General features: G+C 32.5%; 1 protein-coding gene and 1 long non-coding RNA gene across 2 annotated transcripts; one reads left to right on the top strand and one right to left on the bottom strand.

The window, feature by feature from the left end:
• The first annotated feature begins 240 nt into the window (after nt 1–240).
• LOC148606496 (uncharacterized) lies at nt 241–2,737 on the top strand. The gene is made up of 2 exons (XR_015915288.1): nt 241–583; nt 1,177–2,737. It is a non-coding gene; the product is annotated as an uncharacterized LOC148606496 (long non-coding RNA).
• Nucleotides 2,738–3,004: 267 nt separating this feature from the next.
• On the bottom strand, nt 3,005–17,245 carry LOC148606495 (degenerin-like protein asic-2). The gene is made up of 12 exons (XM_088545815.1): nt 16,903–17,245; nt 15,625–15,823; nt 15,042–15,075; nt 14,154–14,310; nt 12,986–13,077; nt 12,323–12,486; nt 10,720–10,785; nt 8,201–8,312; nt 7,154–7,217; nt 5,658–5,768; nt 5,009–5,084; nt 3,005–3,163 (listed from the first exon to the last, which is right to left on the bottom strand). The coding sequence occupies exons 1-12, from the start codon at nt 17,100–17,102 to the stop codon at nt 3,005–3,007; spliced, it is 1,434 nt and encodes a 477-aa protein (XP_088401941.1). The 5' UTR covers nt 17,103–17,245.
• Nucleotides 17,246–18,710: the final 1,465 nt, after the last annotated feature.

The following is an 18,710-nucleotide window of genomic DNA, read 5'->3' as shown; positions in this document are numbered from 1 at the left end:
GATTGTATTTGTAGAGATAAGTTCATAATATCGACTACATGTTTAACAGTTTTGAAGTGATTACGTTTGTTCTGTTGGCTCAAACTCATGTTCCAATGGCTTATTCTTATTTTTAAGAAGTTTATCACGGTACAAATATCCCTCGCTTAGACGTTAAACATATATAAATTCATATTTGGGCTGGCTGAATAAATGCCGTCTTTGATTAAAAGCGCGAAGCGTTGTATGTCCGTGACGTAATAGTTAAGCGATAAGATTAAGTTTGAATTTCCGCATTCCAACAAAATAAATGGAAACCAATAGTAATGCAAACCGGTCGTCAGAGAACCAGACCGAAAGCCTTAATTTAAATACACAACAGACCAGGAATGATCATCATACCTTACAAGGAACACAACCTAACTCTGAATCTACTGCTATAGGAAAGAGATATCTTGTTGAATTCGAAAGACTCCTGTACCAAATCAGAGACATTTCCGATGATGAGTTCGAGTCATATCTCGAACGCATGGGTCTGCTAGATTCGGGTAGTTCAAGAAATAACGCTCCAGGTGAATTAAAAGGTCAAAGAGTCGACAAGCAGGTATATATATTTTATTTATCATTTATTAAAACCGTATACATGTGTCTGTTGTTGTGCATTCCAAACTTGTTATGTCTTGACAAGATTTGTTTTAGTCATTGGTAGGCGCTGATCGAGACATTAAGGCCCATTTTCATATTAAAATTAAGTAGCACTACACATAAGAATCATTCAAAATGTGATTCATAGTTTGAAAGCCTACATATTTTAATTTTTGATATTTTGTCATAGTAAACAGAAAGTAACATGTAGCTGTTCACATAACCCTTGTTCATAAGAGATAATAATTATAAAATATGCACTGTAGAATTTAAAATTAGGGGATATAACTTTGTAAATGACACGAAAATACCATAGAAACAATTGAATTTTCCATGTGGATTATCTCCTAAGAGCAGAGAGACTGGAATGAATAATTAAACATTTCATCATATAGATCTATGAAACAACTTCAAAACATAAATAATAATATGTAGCCTTTTTTTAGGTGCACATTTTACATAATTTGCATGATTCTTACAAAGACTGATACTGCAGATTTTTTTTTTTAATTCTTGATCATTAATTTGTGTTTTTTCCTTGAATCATTTTAGGAGTAAAGTGAAGTGAAGCACTGCCATCAACATGTAAGATATGCACATGCATCGTTAAACTGTGTCGCTTAGAACTAATGTAGTTATAATTAGTGTACTTGTATGAACTTTTTAAAAAATGGGGAAGAACTTTGTAATTCAAAACGAGTATTGGCATACAACGGTTACCGTAATATTTATGGGAAATCAATATATTCTTCCCATCTACAGTGTAACAAATTATGTATTTTATCTCAAAGACATGGGATCTTTAATTATACATGTAGTTTGGTTCCCATTCGTACATGTATAGACATTATCGTGTGTATGATAAGGGCAACCTAACGAACAAACTGTTTAATATGTATACTGGTAATTCTATTCACCGGAAGTTGTTGTTCTATTTAAATGCTCACCGTTCATGAACAGTGGGCAAAAATATATAAGAACGTTAATTCATTTCAATGCCACAATAAATTGACGCCGAATTTAAAAATATCCTAATAAATAAAGAAAAATCCCAAGCCAATATTATGTATAGTTAAGAGCAACACCATTTTTATTTTTGAAATACTTATGTTTATAATTTTTTTTTACATTTTATATCATAGTACCTCTTAGGTATAATTTTGGTGTTCCTTGTTTTGTTTTGCCCAGCGTTTTTTGTACCTTATGGTTGATACACATTTATTACCCCTTAATCAATGTATTATTTATAGATGAATGCCATCTTTGCCTTCAAAGCCATTACATGTACATTGATAAATATAAATGTATATAGCAGGTTTGCGTTAATACGCATGCATTCAGATATGCCGTGATATGGCAGAATTATTAAATTAATATGAGAAATCACTTTTAAATGTATTTGGTCTATTTGTAATAACCTCATTACCTGTGATGCACACTTATACACAAGTAAATAACCCGCTACGTATATGTATATGTATTTAGTGTACACCACGTGATATATGGTATTTCTTCATACTTTTTTCAGTGAGACCAAGCAGGTAATATAACAGTCATTCCTTAATTAAAACAATTTTTATAATTCTATTGGTTAGCATTTCAAACGATAACTTACCTCTCCTTACATCCAGTTTGTGTTAATATGCATGTATTTAGATATGCCGTGATATAGCAAAATTATTTTAATTAAAGAATGACTTTTATATGTTTTCGGTCTATTTGAAATGAAGTCAATGACTGTGATGCATAGGTTTTTTATACAATTTTAATACTTCCATTTGTTAGACTTTGCTCTCCTGACAATACGAATAAATACTCTCTGATTAATGAAATAGATTTGGTAACATAGTTATGAACTATTTATTTTATAATGATGCAACATATCCTATATATATATTTTTTTAAATTACTATTTTGATGCCCTTGAACATGAAGTGACAGAGATATTTAGCTTTATTGTGGTAATTGTTAGTCTACCATTCAACCAATGATCTCCAGATAACCCAAGCTAATGAATTGCCATATGATAACTTGATATCTTTCAACTCAAAACGGCAAAGAATTACTGTGAAAAAAAAAAAAAAAAAAAAAAAAAAAAAAACAGAAGTGAAAATCTTATCTTAAAGTACCGAGAAAACGGAAAATTGGGGAAAAACACTTTAATTTGTTTACAGTTTTAAATTACAAAAATTTACATTATATATATTCTATTCGAAAAACACGACACGTGTCTCAAAGACCTCATCGTATCAGACAGGTAAAACCATTATCAGAACCATTAGGTCACATATCACATCGGTTTCCACTGGCTTTTTCAATGTCAATCAGTTCCAGATTCCTCACGCAAGCGCATAGCCACTGTCAAGTACACAGCTATACGTCACGTGGGTTTCTCTTCATCTTTACTAAGCATTAGTTTGGTCTTGGTTGTAGTATGACATATTAGTATTATAAGTTCGATCAGTTCCCCTAAACTTATGACTGACATTCCGATCCATAAGCCTAAAGTTCCACCAATATTAGACAGCAGGGTTTCTATCTATTAAGTGTAAATATTTGTAAGAATCAGACAAAATGGGAAAAATCAGAATCATGCATGTCAAAAAACAAAACCGATCTGACAATGTAATTTCACTCAAGGGTACCTTTTCTATTTTAAAAAGACCATTCTTTGATCTCTGCATCATTGACTTTGCTCAGAAAATTTTCAATAGAAACTAAGAAAAATGAAGTTTTTGACTGAGTTATCTCCCTTTGAAATGTTCATTTTCAGTGCATTTCAATGAAATTGTAACTCAATGGTCCAGCATGATATGGAATATTTTGTCTGTTTTCCTTGATTCTGGTGGTGCAAATAGTTAAATTACACTACCAACATGATGTTTTTTTTCATACCATGTTGCACCCACTACCTGATTCTAACAGGAATTGAAGCTTAATTTTGAAATACAAAATTCTTGATAAGTGAACCTTTTGATCTTTTGTAAAAACTGTGGTAAAAAAAATAAAAATATAAAAAAAAATACAAAATTTGTGACTGCGCGGCGGATTGTCACAAAATAAATCGGTGAATTTAACCAATTTCGTACATGAAAACAACGACATTTATGGTGATGAAATAAAATAAACCCTTAGCTAAAAGTTTCTTGTTTGTTTGTTTGTTGGGGTTTAACGTCCGAGCAGCAATATTTCAGCTATATTCAAACAATGAACATGAAATGGATGATAAAATGAACATGAAATGAAAAAAAAAGGATGTGTCACAAGGATAATAGGGTCGACAAATTTTGATTGCCACTGGAAAAAGGGGGGATGGGTAAGGTCGGGTAATTTAGCCTCCTGTGGCGGAGCGCAAAGGTTCCTACTCCTATCGAATACCCCAGCAGTGTTCTTTAACGTGCGAGGAACGTGGCATCTTTCCCAACACGGTGCACCACTATGGTTTGCGGTCAGGTTTTCCGTATTATAGCCTGACAACCTCAGCAAGTAACACGCCAGGGGTACCCCATTCCACCACCTGGGGCACACATCCCAGTTGCTCTGTGGGCAGAGCGCCTAGCCCCCGGCTAGGTTTCTGAGCACTATTTAGTCGCCTTATACGACAAGCTTAGCGCTGCTGCAGGCCTATTCTTTTAACACCCTTACCTGCACGGGGCGCTGAAAGTTTCAAATCTCATGGTATTTTGAAAATCTTTCGTATTTTTAACGGTAAATTTCTTTTTCATTTCCGCTATTTAGATTCCTTATATGAAAAAAAAGTAACTGGAAACGCTTAGTTAATAACACCCCTTTTAAGGAGGAATTCACGTAAAAACACACGTTGTATCCCGAAACATTCGAAAAGAAACTGATGTACATGTAACAGTAACAGTTTAAAGGTAACAAGGAAGTTTGTCTCGGTAATGTCAATCCTTTCTTATTAAATTATTAAATTTCACGAGTGCATGTATCACATTCTAAGACGCGTATAGTCTATAACAAAAGAGCACAATGTTGAATATTTTTTGCTCGATTTTTAATTGTATGTGAACGTGATATTAGTAAAACAAACCTGTTAAACTTCCCACTTTTGATGGGAGACTTCCACAATATCAATGAAAAAAAAAATATATAGAACCTGCACATGAAAGTAAGAGATTTCTTGGAGATTTTTTTTATTAAAATTACCACATTTGCCGTAAAAATTATTAAATGAATTTTTACGTAAACAATTTGCCTTTAAGTAAAAATCCCCCACACGAGATAGTGGCAATGGGGGAGAATCTTAATATACATACACATTTCAAAGGTTAGGAGGTATGGTAAAAAGAAAGCGATCGTAAAAGTTGCTTTAGTTAAATACTCTACATGCCAATAATTTTGGGGGAAAAAATACGGTACGCACCGTTATTGCAGGCTCTTCCTCTGTCAGCTCCTCAGATAAATCAGAGAAGTATATATTTACCATCAGTAAACTGTCCCTGTGAAAAAAGATGCGAAACAAAATACATAACAATTGGGTTGATATATAAAAAGAGGTTCTTGCAATTATTTGCTCAATAAAACCTTAAGCTTTCACGAAAGTAAGAAAATTGTCTTTAAAAAAAGACACCTCGAAATCACCGCATGTGCCATAAAACATATACATTAGGCTTTACGTAACAGAATTTACACACACACACACACACACAAAACAAAAAAAAAACAAAACAAAACAAAACATAATGATCATTAAAATTGGGTATTCAAGTTGGACAACTATTTCTATGGAGAGGAAGGATACCAAAATGTCAATTAAAGGTAATCTGTGCGAAAGAAGATGATATAAAATAGAAACGAGCAAAGGAAACAACAAACAGTCTTTCAGAAACGCTCAGTGCAAAAAACATCAAGAAAGGGGAAAATGTGGGTGGTGAAGTGCACTGAAAGTTTTGTCAGTCCTGTCATACATGTACGTATCAATTTGGAATTTTCAGCTAAAACTTTAATTTGGAATCTATTTCGAAAGTCAAATAATATTTCGAAGTGGAAAAAGATTTCAATAGTGAACCTACCTATAAAGTTCATAATTCATACCCCTACTTTCAAATAGGTTTTTCAGAGCTGAATGGTACATCTTTGATGGCCACTGGGAAATTGTTACAGTCTTCTCATATATTGTTTCTCTGGCAAAAACATACAATTTTCAAAGTTTTAAATGTTGAATCATTTGTGACAATTGTTCAGAATATTTCGTGTATTTTTAAACATACTTTTATTATAAAAGTTAGTTGGTCACAGTTGGGATTTTATATAAATGGGGAGATCAATTTTAGGATTGAAATTTATGAAAATATAGGCAATTTTATACCTTAAAATATCTTTTAAATATTTATGAAAATATATAGATATAAATTAAATATTCAAGTTTATAGTGTAATATATTGTAGCGAAAAATGCCATAGGAATTTTTTGAATGGCGCAGGGGACAATTAGGAATGGGGATGATATATGGTGTAAATACGGAAGTTAATACAGTGAAGTACCAGTCATTATAAAAATGAGACAGAAGATTCATTCATGTCAAAAACCCACCGAATTCAATTTTATTCTCTTGTTCAGGAACACTTACTGATCACATTGCCAGTTTTAGTTTTTCAGTTGGTGGTTGAGCTTTTGAGAAAAAAAATGTATAGATTGAACATAAAATTGGCACTTTGTAAGAGTTATCGTTCTTGATTTGGTTTCATTTGGTTGATTTTAGTGGGATATGAATGTATGATTTTCTTAAAAGGGCAGATCCAAATGCAGAAATGTTATCTTTCTGTGAAAGTATGAAATATGTAGACTGAAAATGTATTGTTTGTTTGGTGGTTTTTTTCTTAACCATTGCCAGTGTCTGGATTTAATGTGGACTAGTGCAGAGCAACTTCCATCTTATTATAAACGTACTAGTTTTCGCGATGTACTAATTTTTCCTATTATCGTGGTGGACAGAAAAGATCGGAAAAAAGATCCAACGAAAATGATTAAGGCATTTTTTGTACCTGCGAATAATTTAATATGACCATTTTCATATTAGAAAAGATGCCGTCGTTTTTATTTTATCTATCACCTGATCAATCCCCATTCCAAGTCAGGGTTTTGAGCTCACCTCCGCTCCCTCAAACCCATGCCAACACTCATTCAAATTTAGCAGATATCGTCCAGCGCCATCTAGTGAGGTAATTTAACCCGGATCCAACATCCTATCAAATCACTTGTAATAGAAACTCTTACGAAATGGCTACATATAACGTCTATTTTTTGTTAAAGACTCTAAATATAATATACAATTATCATGTTTGCTCATATTGAATCATTTGTGACATCTTACAAGTATCAGTTACTATATCGGGTTGTCCATTATCTCCTGTTATTTACCTTTCCACTGACGTTATATGTTAAATCGATTTTCATTGCTGCTTATGTGAGTGAACAGCATTTTTTTGGAGGGTGTTATTAAGTTTCCTGTTCCCCTTTCCCATAAAACAGGAAGTTAAAACGACAGCCTTCCACCATGTAAACTTACCTGCAAGGTGTTTTACATCCACAGTCAATGTTGGATTTCCGAACTTTCCATATACATTCTATTTCTAAAATTGAAATGATTTGACTAAAATCGCAACAATATTGAAAAATAAAATACTATATATATATATATATATATATATATATAGAAAGGTCTGAAAAATTTCCAACGATGTATGGTAGTACGAGACAGCTCATTTAGATGTTATTATGTAGGTAAGAGGATCAAATTAATGATGCATGTCACAGCGGTACGAGTTCGAGTCCCGCGGAGGAAACGACCAAAAATTTGCATCGCAAATTTGACAGTTCGAACATCGTTGGGAATTTTTCAGACCTTTCTATACGTTTACCTATCTTCCCTGTATCAATTTGATCCGATGGAGCAGTGTAGCGAATAGGGTCGTCACATTCTGAGACGTCTTATATATATTATATCATTGGGTATTTGATGTATATACCCATCCTTGGATATGTACTCAAGTAGTACTCCTGTTAAGAATCATGTAAATTCTGTAATATGTGATAAACCCCAAAATAGGCTACATATTTTTATTTTTGTTATTAAGTTGCTATATAGGTCTATATGATGAAATGTGTAGGTTTTCTGCATAATTCTCAGCTGGAGTACTACTTAACTATTCGAACACCATTTCTCCTTTGATTCGAAATTTCTTTCAACGGTAATCGATAGATTGCATCTTATTCATATGAATTACACAAATGTGGACATGGGTTGAAGCAACGACGTCCTACATTAATCTGCACATCGAATTTAAGCACTAGTACAATGACTTACCAAATGAATTTTGAACTGTTCAACTATATCCCTCACGACAGATAAATTTATATGTATATACATGCACTATGTTGTCTTTTCTTTCCAGACTCCATCACCATTTCTGGTGGTTCGAAAAATTCCATTCTTCACGCGTCGGTATGTTTTTGCCGATATATATAATAAAATGGCATACAAGTGTACAAATATAAATAAATATGTGGGGTTATCACTTTTAGTTAATTTTGTATTATTTATTCATTGTCATACCGTGGTTAGCATAGCATTGATAATTCTTGCTTTCCTTTGACATCTTTTTTAGTGGAACTGTGCAGTTACAGATGTCCTCTATTGATTTTTCAAGACAATCTTCTAGGCAAGCCTGCAGATTAAACATATGCGTATTTATAACTTGATACAGCCAGTCCCGTTTAATTCATTGATAGAATTACACATACGGTAGAAAATTGTTTTCTGTAAGCATTATTTGTTGTACTGCGTCCTTGGTGATCTTTTTTTAACATGTTATAAATATTCCAAGTCAATATAAAATTCAGGCACAGCGATTTTAGTATAGGTAGAGGTTATTGCAGTGTAAAACACTTACCCAACATACGAGGATTTAAGTATCAGTCTTTATAATGATCAGACATGGGGTGATTCATGCATGTCAAAAACCCACCTAATTCACTTTTATTTCTTATTTAGAATTAGTTACAGACAGACCCCATAGTCATTCATAGATTTTCATTTGGATGTTGCACTTTTGAGATAAAATTTATATAGATTGTACATAAAATTAGCACTTTGCAAGAGTTATCGTTCATGATTTTGTTTGATTTGGTTGATTTTAATGGGAGATGAATGCATGATTTTCTAAAAAGTACAGATCTAAATATTGAGAAGACAGCTGTTATATAAACATATGGCATATGTAGATTGAAAAAGCATTGTTTATTCGGTGGGTTTTTCTTCACCATGAATCATTTTGATATGGACAGTGCCTGAATTGTATATGGACTTGTACTTAAGATCTACATATACCTTTTTTCATGGAACAAAACAATTTGTAGGCATTCAGATCTGCATTTTGAAAAAAATCAAACGTTCATGACCCACTAAAATTAACCAAATTAAGAACGAGAACTATTGTGAATTTAAGAGCCAACTTCTTGCAAAATGTTATTACTGGCATAATTTGTATCTCAAAAGTGCAAAAAAAAAAAATCAAAACAAAAACAATAACAAAAACAAAACAAAAACTGGTTATGTGCACTTTTTCAAACACATTGCGATTAATGTTAATTTAATGGGTTTTTGGCGTATAGGAATCAGCACCTGCCTGCTTTGTAGACAGACTGCTACTTACATAAATAATCTTTGAAAACATAGAACGTAGGACTTTCAGAGGACCACGATAACGAATTCATATTAATGATAATTCGATTCAGGATGTCTATAACGAATTGCGAAGTTCTAATATATAAAATGATTTACAAACATCGTTTAAATTTACAAAAAGACACTAAATACTTCAAGAATTTCGAAAAATCATAAAAAAAAATAAAAACAACAAACTGTTGATTTAAGTATACGTCTAGACTGAGATATTTTGCATCCTATCCTGCACGACTCTCTTTAAACTACTATTTTGAACTCTCTGGTTCGACATAACAAAACAATCACAAATAAACGTGTTCAAAATATACATTTAAGGATATAGAACTACTTCATCTCGTGTGAAAATAAACTGAAGGAGGTAGACTTAGGGTAAGAGACACACCTCTTACAAATCATGGAAACGTATGTATTCAGTATTTTACATCAAGCATTAAAGTAACATGAACTGATTTCATTCTGTTTCAAATGAAAGCTTGATAAGCTTTGGTAAAATTAAATATGATTCAACCATATCACTGATTTCAAAAGTTATGTCTCTTACCCTACGTCTACCTCCTGAAATATACCCATGCCCACAATAGTATTCACATTTCTATAGTTCCAAAGTACTTCAAAAAGTTTGTTTGTTTGTTTGTTTGTTGGGGTTTAACGTCCGAGCAGCAATATTTCAGCTATATTCAAACAATGAACATGAAATGGATGATAAAATGAACATGAAATGAAAAAAAAAGGATGGGTCACAAGGATAATAGGGTCGACAAATTTTGATTGCCACTGGAAAAAGGGGGATGGGCAAGGTCGGGCAATTTAGCCTCCTGTGGCGGAGCGCAAAGGTTCCTACTCCTATCGAATACCCCAGCAGGGTTCTTTAACGTGCGAGGGACGTGGCATCTTTCCCAACACGGTGCACCACTATGGTTTGCGGTCAGGTTTTCCGTATTATAGCCTGACAACCCCAGCATGTAACACGCCAGGGGTACCCCATTCCACCGCCTGGGGCACACATCCCAGTTGCTCTGTGGGCAGAGCGCCTAGCCCCCGGCTAGGTTTCTGAGCACTATTTAGTCGCCTTTTACGACAAGCTTAGCGCTGCTGCAGGCCTATTCTTTTAACACCCGGACCTGCACGGGGCGCTTCAAAAAAGTTTTCATCTTTCTATAATATGATTTTCATCTTTCTATAGTATGATTTTCATTTTACATATTAAAACATTTTGACTTCCGTAGATTTTCATATGTTATTTGCACATATAGATATATTTTAGTGAATTCATTTCTAGCAACATGAAATGATTTTGTGCCTGTAATGTTAAGTTCCTGTGAATGACGATTTCATCAAATACCTACATAATTTATAATAAACCTATACAAAATCAAAAACAAACAAACCTGTTTGCTTACAAACTTCCCTTTAAAGTCACAGTTTGAACTCCTTGGTAATAAAATGAGGGATTTCTGTAAAAAATAAAGCCATCTATTAATGTCAGTCGCTAAATCAGGCAGCGGGTGAAACATGGTATGAAGAATGAAAAAAAAACCCAAAAAACAAAAACAAAAACAGAAAAAAAACCAAAAACAAATCAAACAACAAAAACACCAGAATCAAGGAAAAAGGCAAGATTTTCTATATCAGTTTGGTAAATGGAGTTATAATTTCATTGCAATGCATTAAAAATAAACATTTAAGGGCAGGTAACTATGTCAAAAACTCCATTTTACCCACATTCTATCAAAAAATTCTGAGCAAATCCAGTGATGCAGAGAGCAAATAATGATCTCTTCAAATACAGGAAGCATCTTTCAGTGAAATTATGTTTTGACAAACAGAATTCTGATTCTACTAATTTTGCCTGATTCCTTCAAAAATTTACACTTAAGGTTAATATCGTACTTCATGACTCTATCAATAGACCTTTGCTAGTTTTATTTGAGTAATCATATGAACCAAGCAGGAGTGATCCTTTGTGGATATACTTAAATTTGTGATAAGCACAAATATAATGACACAGATGTCCTTTTTAAATATTGATCTGGAAAATTATATATATAGAATGCATTATGAAGGTAGATATAACAAATATAACAAAAATAACTAAACAATCTGTTGTCTCTCTTTATTTTCCAAAAATTACTTACCTTTTTCAAAAGAGCTCCAAAAGGGTTAAATAAGAGTAATACACTTTTTGGTGAATCATTATTGTTATTGGAGCTGCTTTGTTAAATAATAAATGCTATTTTGGATTGTGATGTCATTACTTACGATGAACTTTACTCTTACGACGTTTTGTGAATTCGACGCCTGTTCTTAAGTACCAGTTAACACAAAATTCAGACTTTGCCAGTATTGAGATGATTCACTTTGAAGAAAAACCCACCAACAAACGATGCTTTTTCATTCTTCATACGACAAACGCTCACATAACAATACTCATTTCTGAAGTCAGATCTGCAGTTTTTGAGAAAATCATACATTCATCTCCCACTAAAACCAACAGAATGCAACCCAATCAAGAACGAGGTGCCAATTTCATATACAATCTATATAATTTTTATCTCGGAAGTGCAACAATCAAGTAAAACCTATGACTGGATATGTGATCAGTAACTGTTTCTGAACATGAAATAAAACTGAATTTAGTGGGTTTTTGAGATGCATAAATCACCTTCTGTCCGGTTTTTTTTTTCAGAAGGGCTGCTACTGAAGTACGGACACAGACTGTTCGAGTGAAATATCATTGAAATGTGTTCTCTGATATGTATGTTTAACTTTTTAAGAAAAACCACTGACGCTAACATAACGCTATTTATTGAATGACAGTAAATCAAGACACTCCTCCTACCTCTAAAATTTCAATGAAACTGCTTTGTTTGCTCTGCACTCTTTTGTTCTTGTATGACTTCAATATGATTTTATTTCATTGGTTATGTGTTTTATTGAGTTATATGCCTTTGTATGTAATATCGAAGCAGTTTTGACATACATAAAATGTACCTGTCTCAATGAGATGTCGGTTTTAAATCCGGGTGCCAATGAAATGCCTGAATTCTGCAGATATGCCTTAGACCCCGGAAATTGAATGGCCAATCGAATGCCAGCCTCATCAGCTACATAAGGGAGATAATCAGACTGGTTGATATTCAAGATTAACTGTAACCCTAAAGAAAAAAATAGTTGTTAGGTGTATTTATGGTTGCTTATTTTTGGTGCACCACTACTCTACGTCATTGAATAAGGTGGGCGGTTTTGTACATATCATCGTTATCCTTTCATTTAGAAATAAAGTAAAACTTTGTTTTGTTTTGTCAATGAATAATCAAGGGAACCAATATTCTAGTGGAGATCATACGAATGTAATCCATGGAAAAGACCAGGCATGGAAGACAGACACACACAACAAAGAATATAAAATAACCAAAATACAACGTTCAAAGCAACAAAAGTAAATGAGTAACTCGGACTCCTCCTGGGAGCATGGACCAGGTACACCAGTAGGGTAAACGTTGATGTGTGTTTTTTTTATATTAATTTCGATCGTTATTTTTATTTTTTCGAGCCATATGTATCCTTTCCTATTGCTTCAGCTAAACAAAGTCCATGCTTCATCCACATTAGCCCCATTACTTAAAGAAAGTTAACCCAATCTATTTACGTTACCGTATAATGGGCCAGCATGTGTGTTCTTTAATCCATGAGCAGTAAACCTGTAACACTTGCCATATACTTCATCATATAATTCGTCAATCAAGCTGAAAAAAAAACTTGCATAAATCAATTTTCTCTTCGAACATAACTACTAGATGGGCCATAATACAATATGTGTGTTTTCATTGATCAATTACTGTTTCCGATTTTTTATTTAGGTAAAATATTGATGTATTACTTAATTGTTTTTGTCGTTGGTCAATATTCAGTTTAAAATAAAGCCAAATCCCGATTTAAACTGTTGTGATTAATCAATTTGTCCTTCCATTTCCAACAAAAGTGCCTTCTTTTGACATTGCTAATAGCTTAACTTTCTAAACACAGACAAAAAATAGAGTTTTCTAGTATGAACAGAAGGAACTTGAACTGTCAACATCCGCCTGGTTAGATAATGATGTCACGAATGACCATAATTTAAGTACTGTGATAAATTCGTAACGTTCGCGAATAATGTATCAATGTGGTATTTGAAACGAAGATAAAGGATTTGATTCACTAATACATGTAGTAGAAGAAACGAATTGTATTCTTGATCATCATAATTAAAGAAGTGGTTCAGTGATATTCTTCATAAGAATCAGGCTATGACAAAAGACCCATCCTATCATTATTTTTCCCATCGAGTTGTAGAAATTCTTAACATTATATAGCTAACTTCGGAATTCTCTGAACGATTTTCATGTTAAAGGTAATGTCCAAGTTACATAAGTTATTTAGTAGAATAACCTCCTGTGTTTATAGAGCATTTGTTGAATTTATTAAAGTCAAGTGAAATACCCAGTGAAAATCACGTATTTGAGTATATTTTGTATGGGAATATCATTTTAATACACAATCTCAAACCCCACAAACCAATATCCCATTCTTTTATTGTAAAATCAATATCTGACTGTTTTCTTTGGGCTAGAAAAAATCATCTAATCCTTCAATTTGCCATTCAACATGTTTTTCTTAGAAATACTCTGGACTTATATTTTTATATAAGTTATCGTACGTGCAACATTTATACTTTAAATAATTTGTATAACATTATAGTGTAATACACCAATTTATGCGCGAAATATCATTCTTGTTTTTTTTCTATCATGCAGTAGAATTAAATTTTTATATACGTGCGTACCTTCTATTCCAAGGGTTTCCGTCATAAGAACACGCTAACAAAATATTATTAAGAGTCGATCCATACGCGTCAACAACACCCTTGTCCGAAAAGTATCCACCGGCTAAATACATGCTCTGACGGAATTCCATTTTCGATTTAAATAAAGCGTCAAAATCTGTGTAAAGTTTTATTGAAACATTCATTATCGCAGAAAAATATAAGACATAATAGACATCATTACAAAAAGCATACAGAAAAATAAATTATAACAGCTCTATGTTCACTTGGTCGTTTAGACAGTGCTTTTGAAAGTGTTATAAATTAACTTTTTTGTGTGTTTGGTAATTGATTTTCGTGTTAAAGGATTTCAATTTACTATTTATTTTTGCGCCATACACTTTATACAACTTCTATATACATATTTGTATACTAAATTGGCTTATTTGCGGTCATATTTTTTACGCTTTCTTCTTACTAGAACAAAATTGACAAAATAATTTTGACTTACAGCAATCTGACATATCATACATAACTATAAGATATAATACAAGTTAGTTAATTGTCCAACATTCCAGATGTCCACGGTGCATTCTATTAGTAAAATATTTATCTAATATAATTTTTTTTTAAATCCCCTTTGGATAATGCTTTCAAAATCTTGAAAGATGAAATCTGGTTTGCTGATGAGAAAGATTATCTGGACAGAAAGTAGAATGAAGTGCATGTTGTTAGATCCTACATGCAGTGACTGAATGGAAAAATTGATAGGTCTTATTTTTTTTTTTTAGTTTGTTGTTGACTTAAATGCCAGCCGGCATATTTGGCACTAAGTAAATAAGTGAGTACATAATTATGTAATACAAATTTTAAATAATCAAAACAATTAGATGTAAAAAAATTACTTGCCCTCATCATATGTTGCATCAACGTATCCATTCTTCTGAAATCGAAAGTTTCCAATGCATATAATATAATATTCAAACTCAATTCAATCGAAAATACAAGCAGTATATGTTCACTTGATTGTCATTTAGATGGAACTATAAATGTGTTTCGTTCAGTGTATGAGTCCTTTGCATAACATGAATCTGAAAGGTAGAATAGCAGGTTTGAAGTTGTTCTTAGAATTATAATTCATATAACATCCGCCACCGAATTGCTCATATAAAGCTACACATAATGCAGAAGAACTGATGAATGGTGTAAAGGACAGTTCATATTTGAAGGCAATGAAATAGTACATGTATCTTTAAATGTTAGTAGTTAATTCAGTTAACTTGCTCGATAACATGTGTTAAATGTTTTTTTTATTATTAATTATACAATTACAGTAAAAGAATATATTTTTTTCGTATCCCATCACTTAAAGGAGAATAGGAGTTGTTTCTAATATTTGATTAAAGGTACCACATTTATAAATATATATCACTGTTATTTCTAGTAGATGCCTCCTGACTCTTAATCTGATTAGTATTGAAATAACACGTACCATGAGCATTTGGGCTTTGTGATTGTTCAATAACTGATGTTGCGTCTGAATATGTTCAATGTCAGAATTTAATTGTGATCCAGTAATGAAGAAGGCGCCTTTAATTGAGCTATATTTTATTGGGTTCAAGTTGCAGAAAGTGACGTCGGGATACTGGATCGTTCCATGTCTTATTGACAACTTTGTATTTACTTTGCCACTGAAAAGAACATCAAAATATTTTACTGTTAAATAGCGTCTTAATCGCTTAACTAGTCAAACAGAGTAAGCATGGGTACCACGATATTAGCGGAAATTAAAAGAATACAATCCAGGGATAAAAACAACACAGGGAAAACAGACACGCACAACAAGAATATTAGCTAATTAAATAACACGAATAAAGAAATAAAGTAAACCCGGAATCCGCTGAAAACTGGGATCTTGATCTAGGAACTTTGTAGGATAAATGTCCTCTACTTTTCTAGAAGCAACCATCGAGTAGCTCATAAAATAATTCCTGGATAGACGAGAGAGAAAAGGAAAAAACATGACGCGTTCAACAAATCAGTTCTAACGGTACAGATGAGGGAGAATTGACATGTACATTGAAACTTGACTTTCCCAAAACGTGCAAAAGCCTTCGGACTTTAAATATTGTTCGGTTTACCAAGGTTTCCAATGTATTTGATATAATTCAAACTTAATACTAGTATGGTCGGATTGATCTGTGTTCGGTTCAGTCACATTTTGTTGTATTAAGTATGATACCTGATTTTTTGTATTATTCTTTACTGTTAGTATGATACCTGATTTTTTGTATTATTCTTTACTGTTAAATAGCGTCTTGATCGCTTAACTAGTCAAACATATTTTCCGAATAACATTATGACACTAAGGAACTACTTGACTGCAGATATATCGCAATTAAGGTAATATTGTTCAGTACATAATTAATAAGACGCAAGACCAACATAAAATGTATAATGCCAAAATAAAAAGGAAGAAAATATCCACTAATGCTTTGTTAACGTTTTTACAAATCATGTAAGATTTCCGTATCGGATCATAATAATATGTTTCAAATTACCGTTTACCCCAAATTCGTCGAAGTTCTTTTTATAATTCTTATAATTTGTTGGTCGCTATTTTTTCGCGATAAGACCTCTACAGAAAATAAAAATCAACTGTCACATATTTTCCGAATAACATTATGACACTAAGGAACTACTTGACTGTAGATATATCGCAATTAAGGTAATATTGTTCAGTACATAATTAATAAGAAGTCATTCTTACCTTTGGTATTGTGCAATAAGTTTGTATATTTGCCACGTTGACATTCCACTACATGTTAATAGAACACACAACCAAACAATCTTTCCAAATATACCTTTAGAAGAAGAAAACCGATTTAATCCGTGCAAAGTTGTGTAACTAGCAAAGTCTATCAAATAGTCATTAGTACTTTTGACAATGTTCTTTTTGCTGTTTGACATATTTAACGTGCATCTTTTAGTCAAATAATAATGGGACTGATTTAATGATAGAATAAATTATTCAGCATTCAACAACACACTTAAATGCACTACAATTAATCGAAAATTCCTGATGAATTATTCAATGTCTCAATCGTATCTATTTGATTGTATTTTGTAGTGACATCAATTATTTAATCAACCTGTACTGGGAATTGTATTCGAAACTTCGATATTTATCATTTTGATTAGGGTATATGATGCATTTGAACCGAAGAAATGTTAAAGGATTTTTCGTATGGGATAAATATACAATTGATTGGAGTGTGGCAAAACGGGGAATGAGATATGAGGAAGGGGTAAAGGGAATCCATATTAATATAGTTAGCATGGTTAATAAAGATATTTTTACCAATGTAAACTACTGTATTTAATAAATGTAAATAACAAATGAATTTTAGAAAATGCAAAATTTGGGTTGATTAATTATGGGTCTATCTTGAAATCAATGATGAATAGAGACATTGGGAATTGGACATGGCGTAATGGGAAGTACGGATGGGTGTAGTGAAATGGCAATGGTTTACGGGGCAGATCGGGATGGGGAGTTTTGCATGTAACAATAAGGAATAGGTTATGGGGAATTAGGCGGAGATTACCTTACAAAAAGTGTATTTCTAGATAATAGTTTTTGTGATTGTTTAAACGGTATGCCTTTAATACTATACTATTATATTAATGCAATAACAGTAAGTAGTGCAATTAAAGATAGTATTAAGTTCAAGAATAATATTTGATAATTTATAACAAAGAATAATTATTAATACTTTATAACATGATTTCACTTAATCGTTAAAAGCTGATAGTTTGCTCAGCTACATGTAAGAAGTGTCAGTGGATGAAGAAAGGATCTCACAGAAGTAAACATAGAATACAGTCGAACCTCGTTAAGTCGAAGTCGAAGGGACCATGCAAAAATGTTCGAGTTATTCGAGGTTCGAGTAATCCGAGGTCGAGGGTTAACCGGAAATACTAGTTGTTTCGTCCATGATTGTTTCTGTATTTACATCATTTGTTATGTTGGTACATGAACTTCACTTTACACGATACTTCGTAATGTCATGCGTTTCATGTCGGAAATTATTTGTTTGTTTTGTATGTTGTATATCATGTATGAAATACTGAACACCACCGAGTGTTTTAGTGAAATTTCCTTTTTATTTTTTCTATATCAAAAAACGTCATAGTCCATAACATGCTACTTTGTTTGATTCATAATCAGGAATATCGTCAAACCATGTGCTCTACAATATTGAAATGCCCTTACTATCGTCTGTTTTATGTTTCGGTAAATAGTCAGATGCCATTACAATTCATCTGTATTTTTTTTTAATTTTCAAAATATCAAAATATTCGATATCACTGTTAGTGTAAATTCCGATGTGTTATTAATAAAATTCGTTTCTTTTAAGAACACCGCAATTTTAAATTAATTAAATAAACAAATCATACCATAAAGAGTGTCAACAAATTAATTTTAAAAGCTTTGCTAATTGTTGTTAAAACACACTTCAATCATGGTTTGTAATAATGCAATCAGTTTTCCGACTTCGAAACATCAGGGTTAAT

This window comes from Perna viridis, chromosome 9 (genome assembly GCF_037379345.1).
Source record: "Perna viridis isolate PV_CMFRI_1.1 ecotype Kerala chromosome 9, ASM3737934v1, whole genome shotgun sequence".
Classification (NCBI taxonomy): domain Eukaryota; kingdom Metazoa; phylum Mollusca; class Bivalvia; order Mytilida; family Mytilidae; genus Perna; species Perna viridis.
This window is presented reverse-complemented; position numbering and strand designations above follow the sequence as displayed.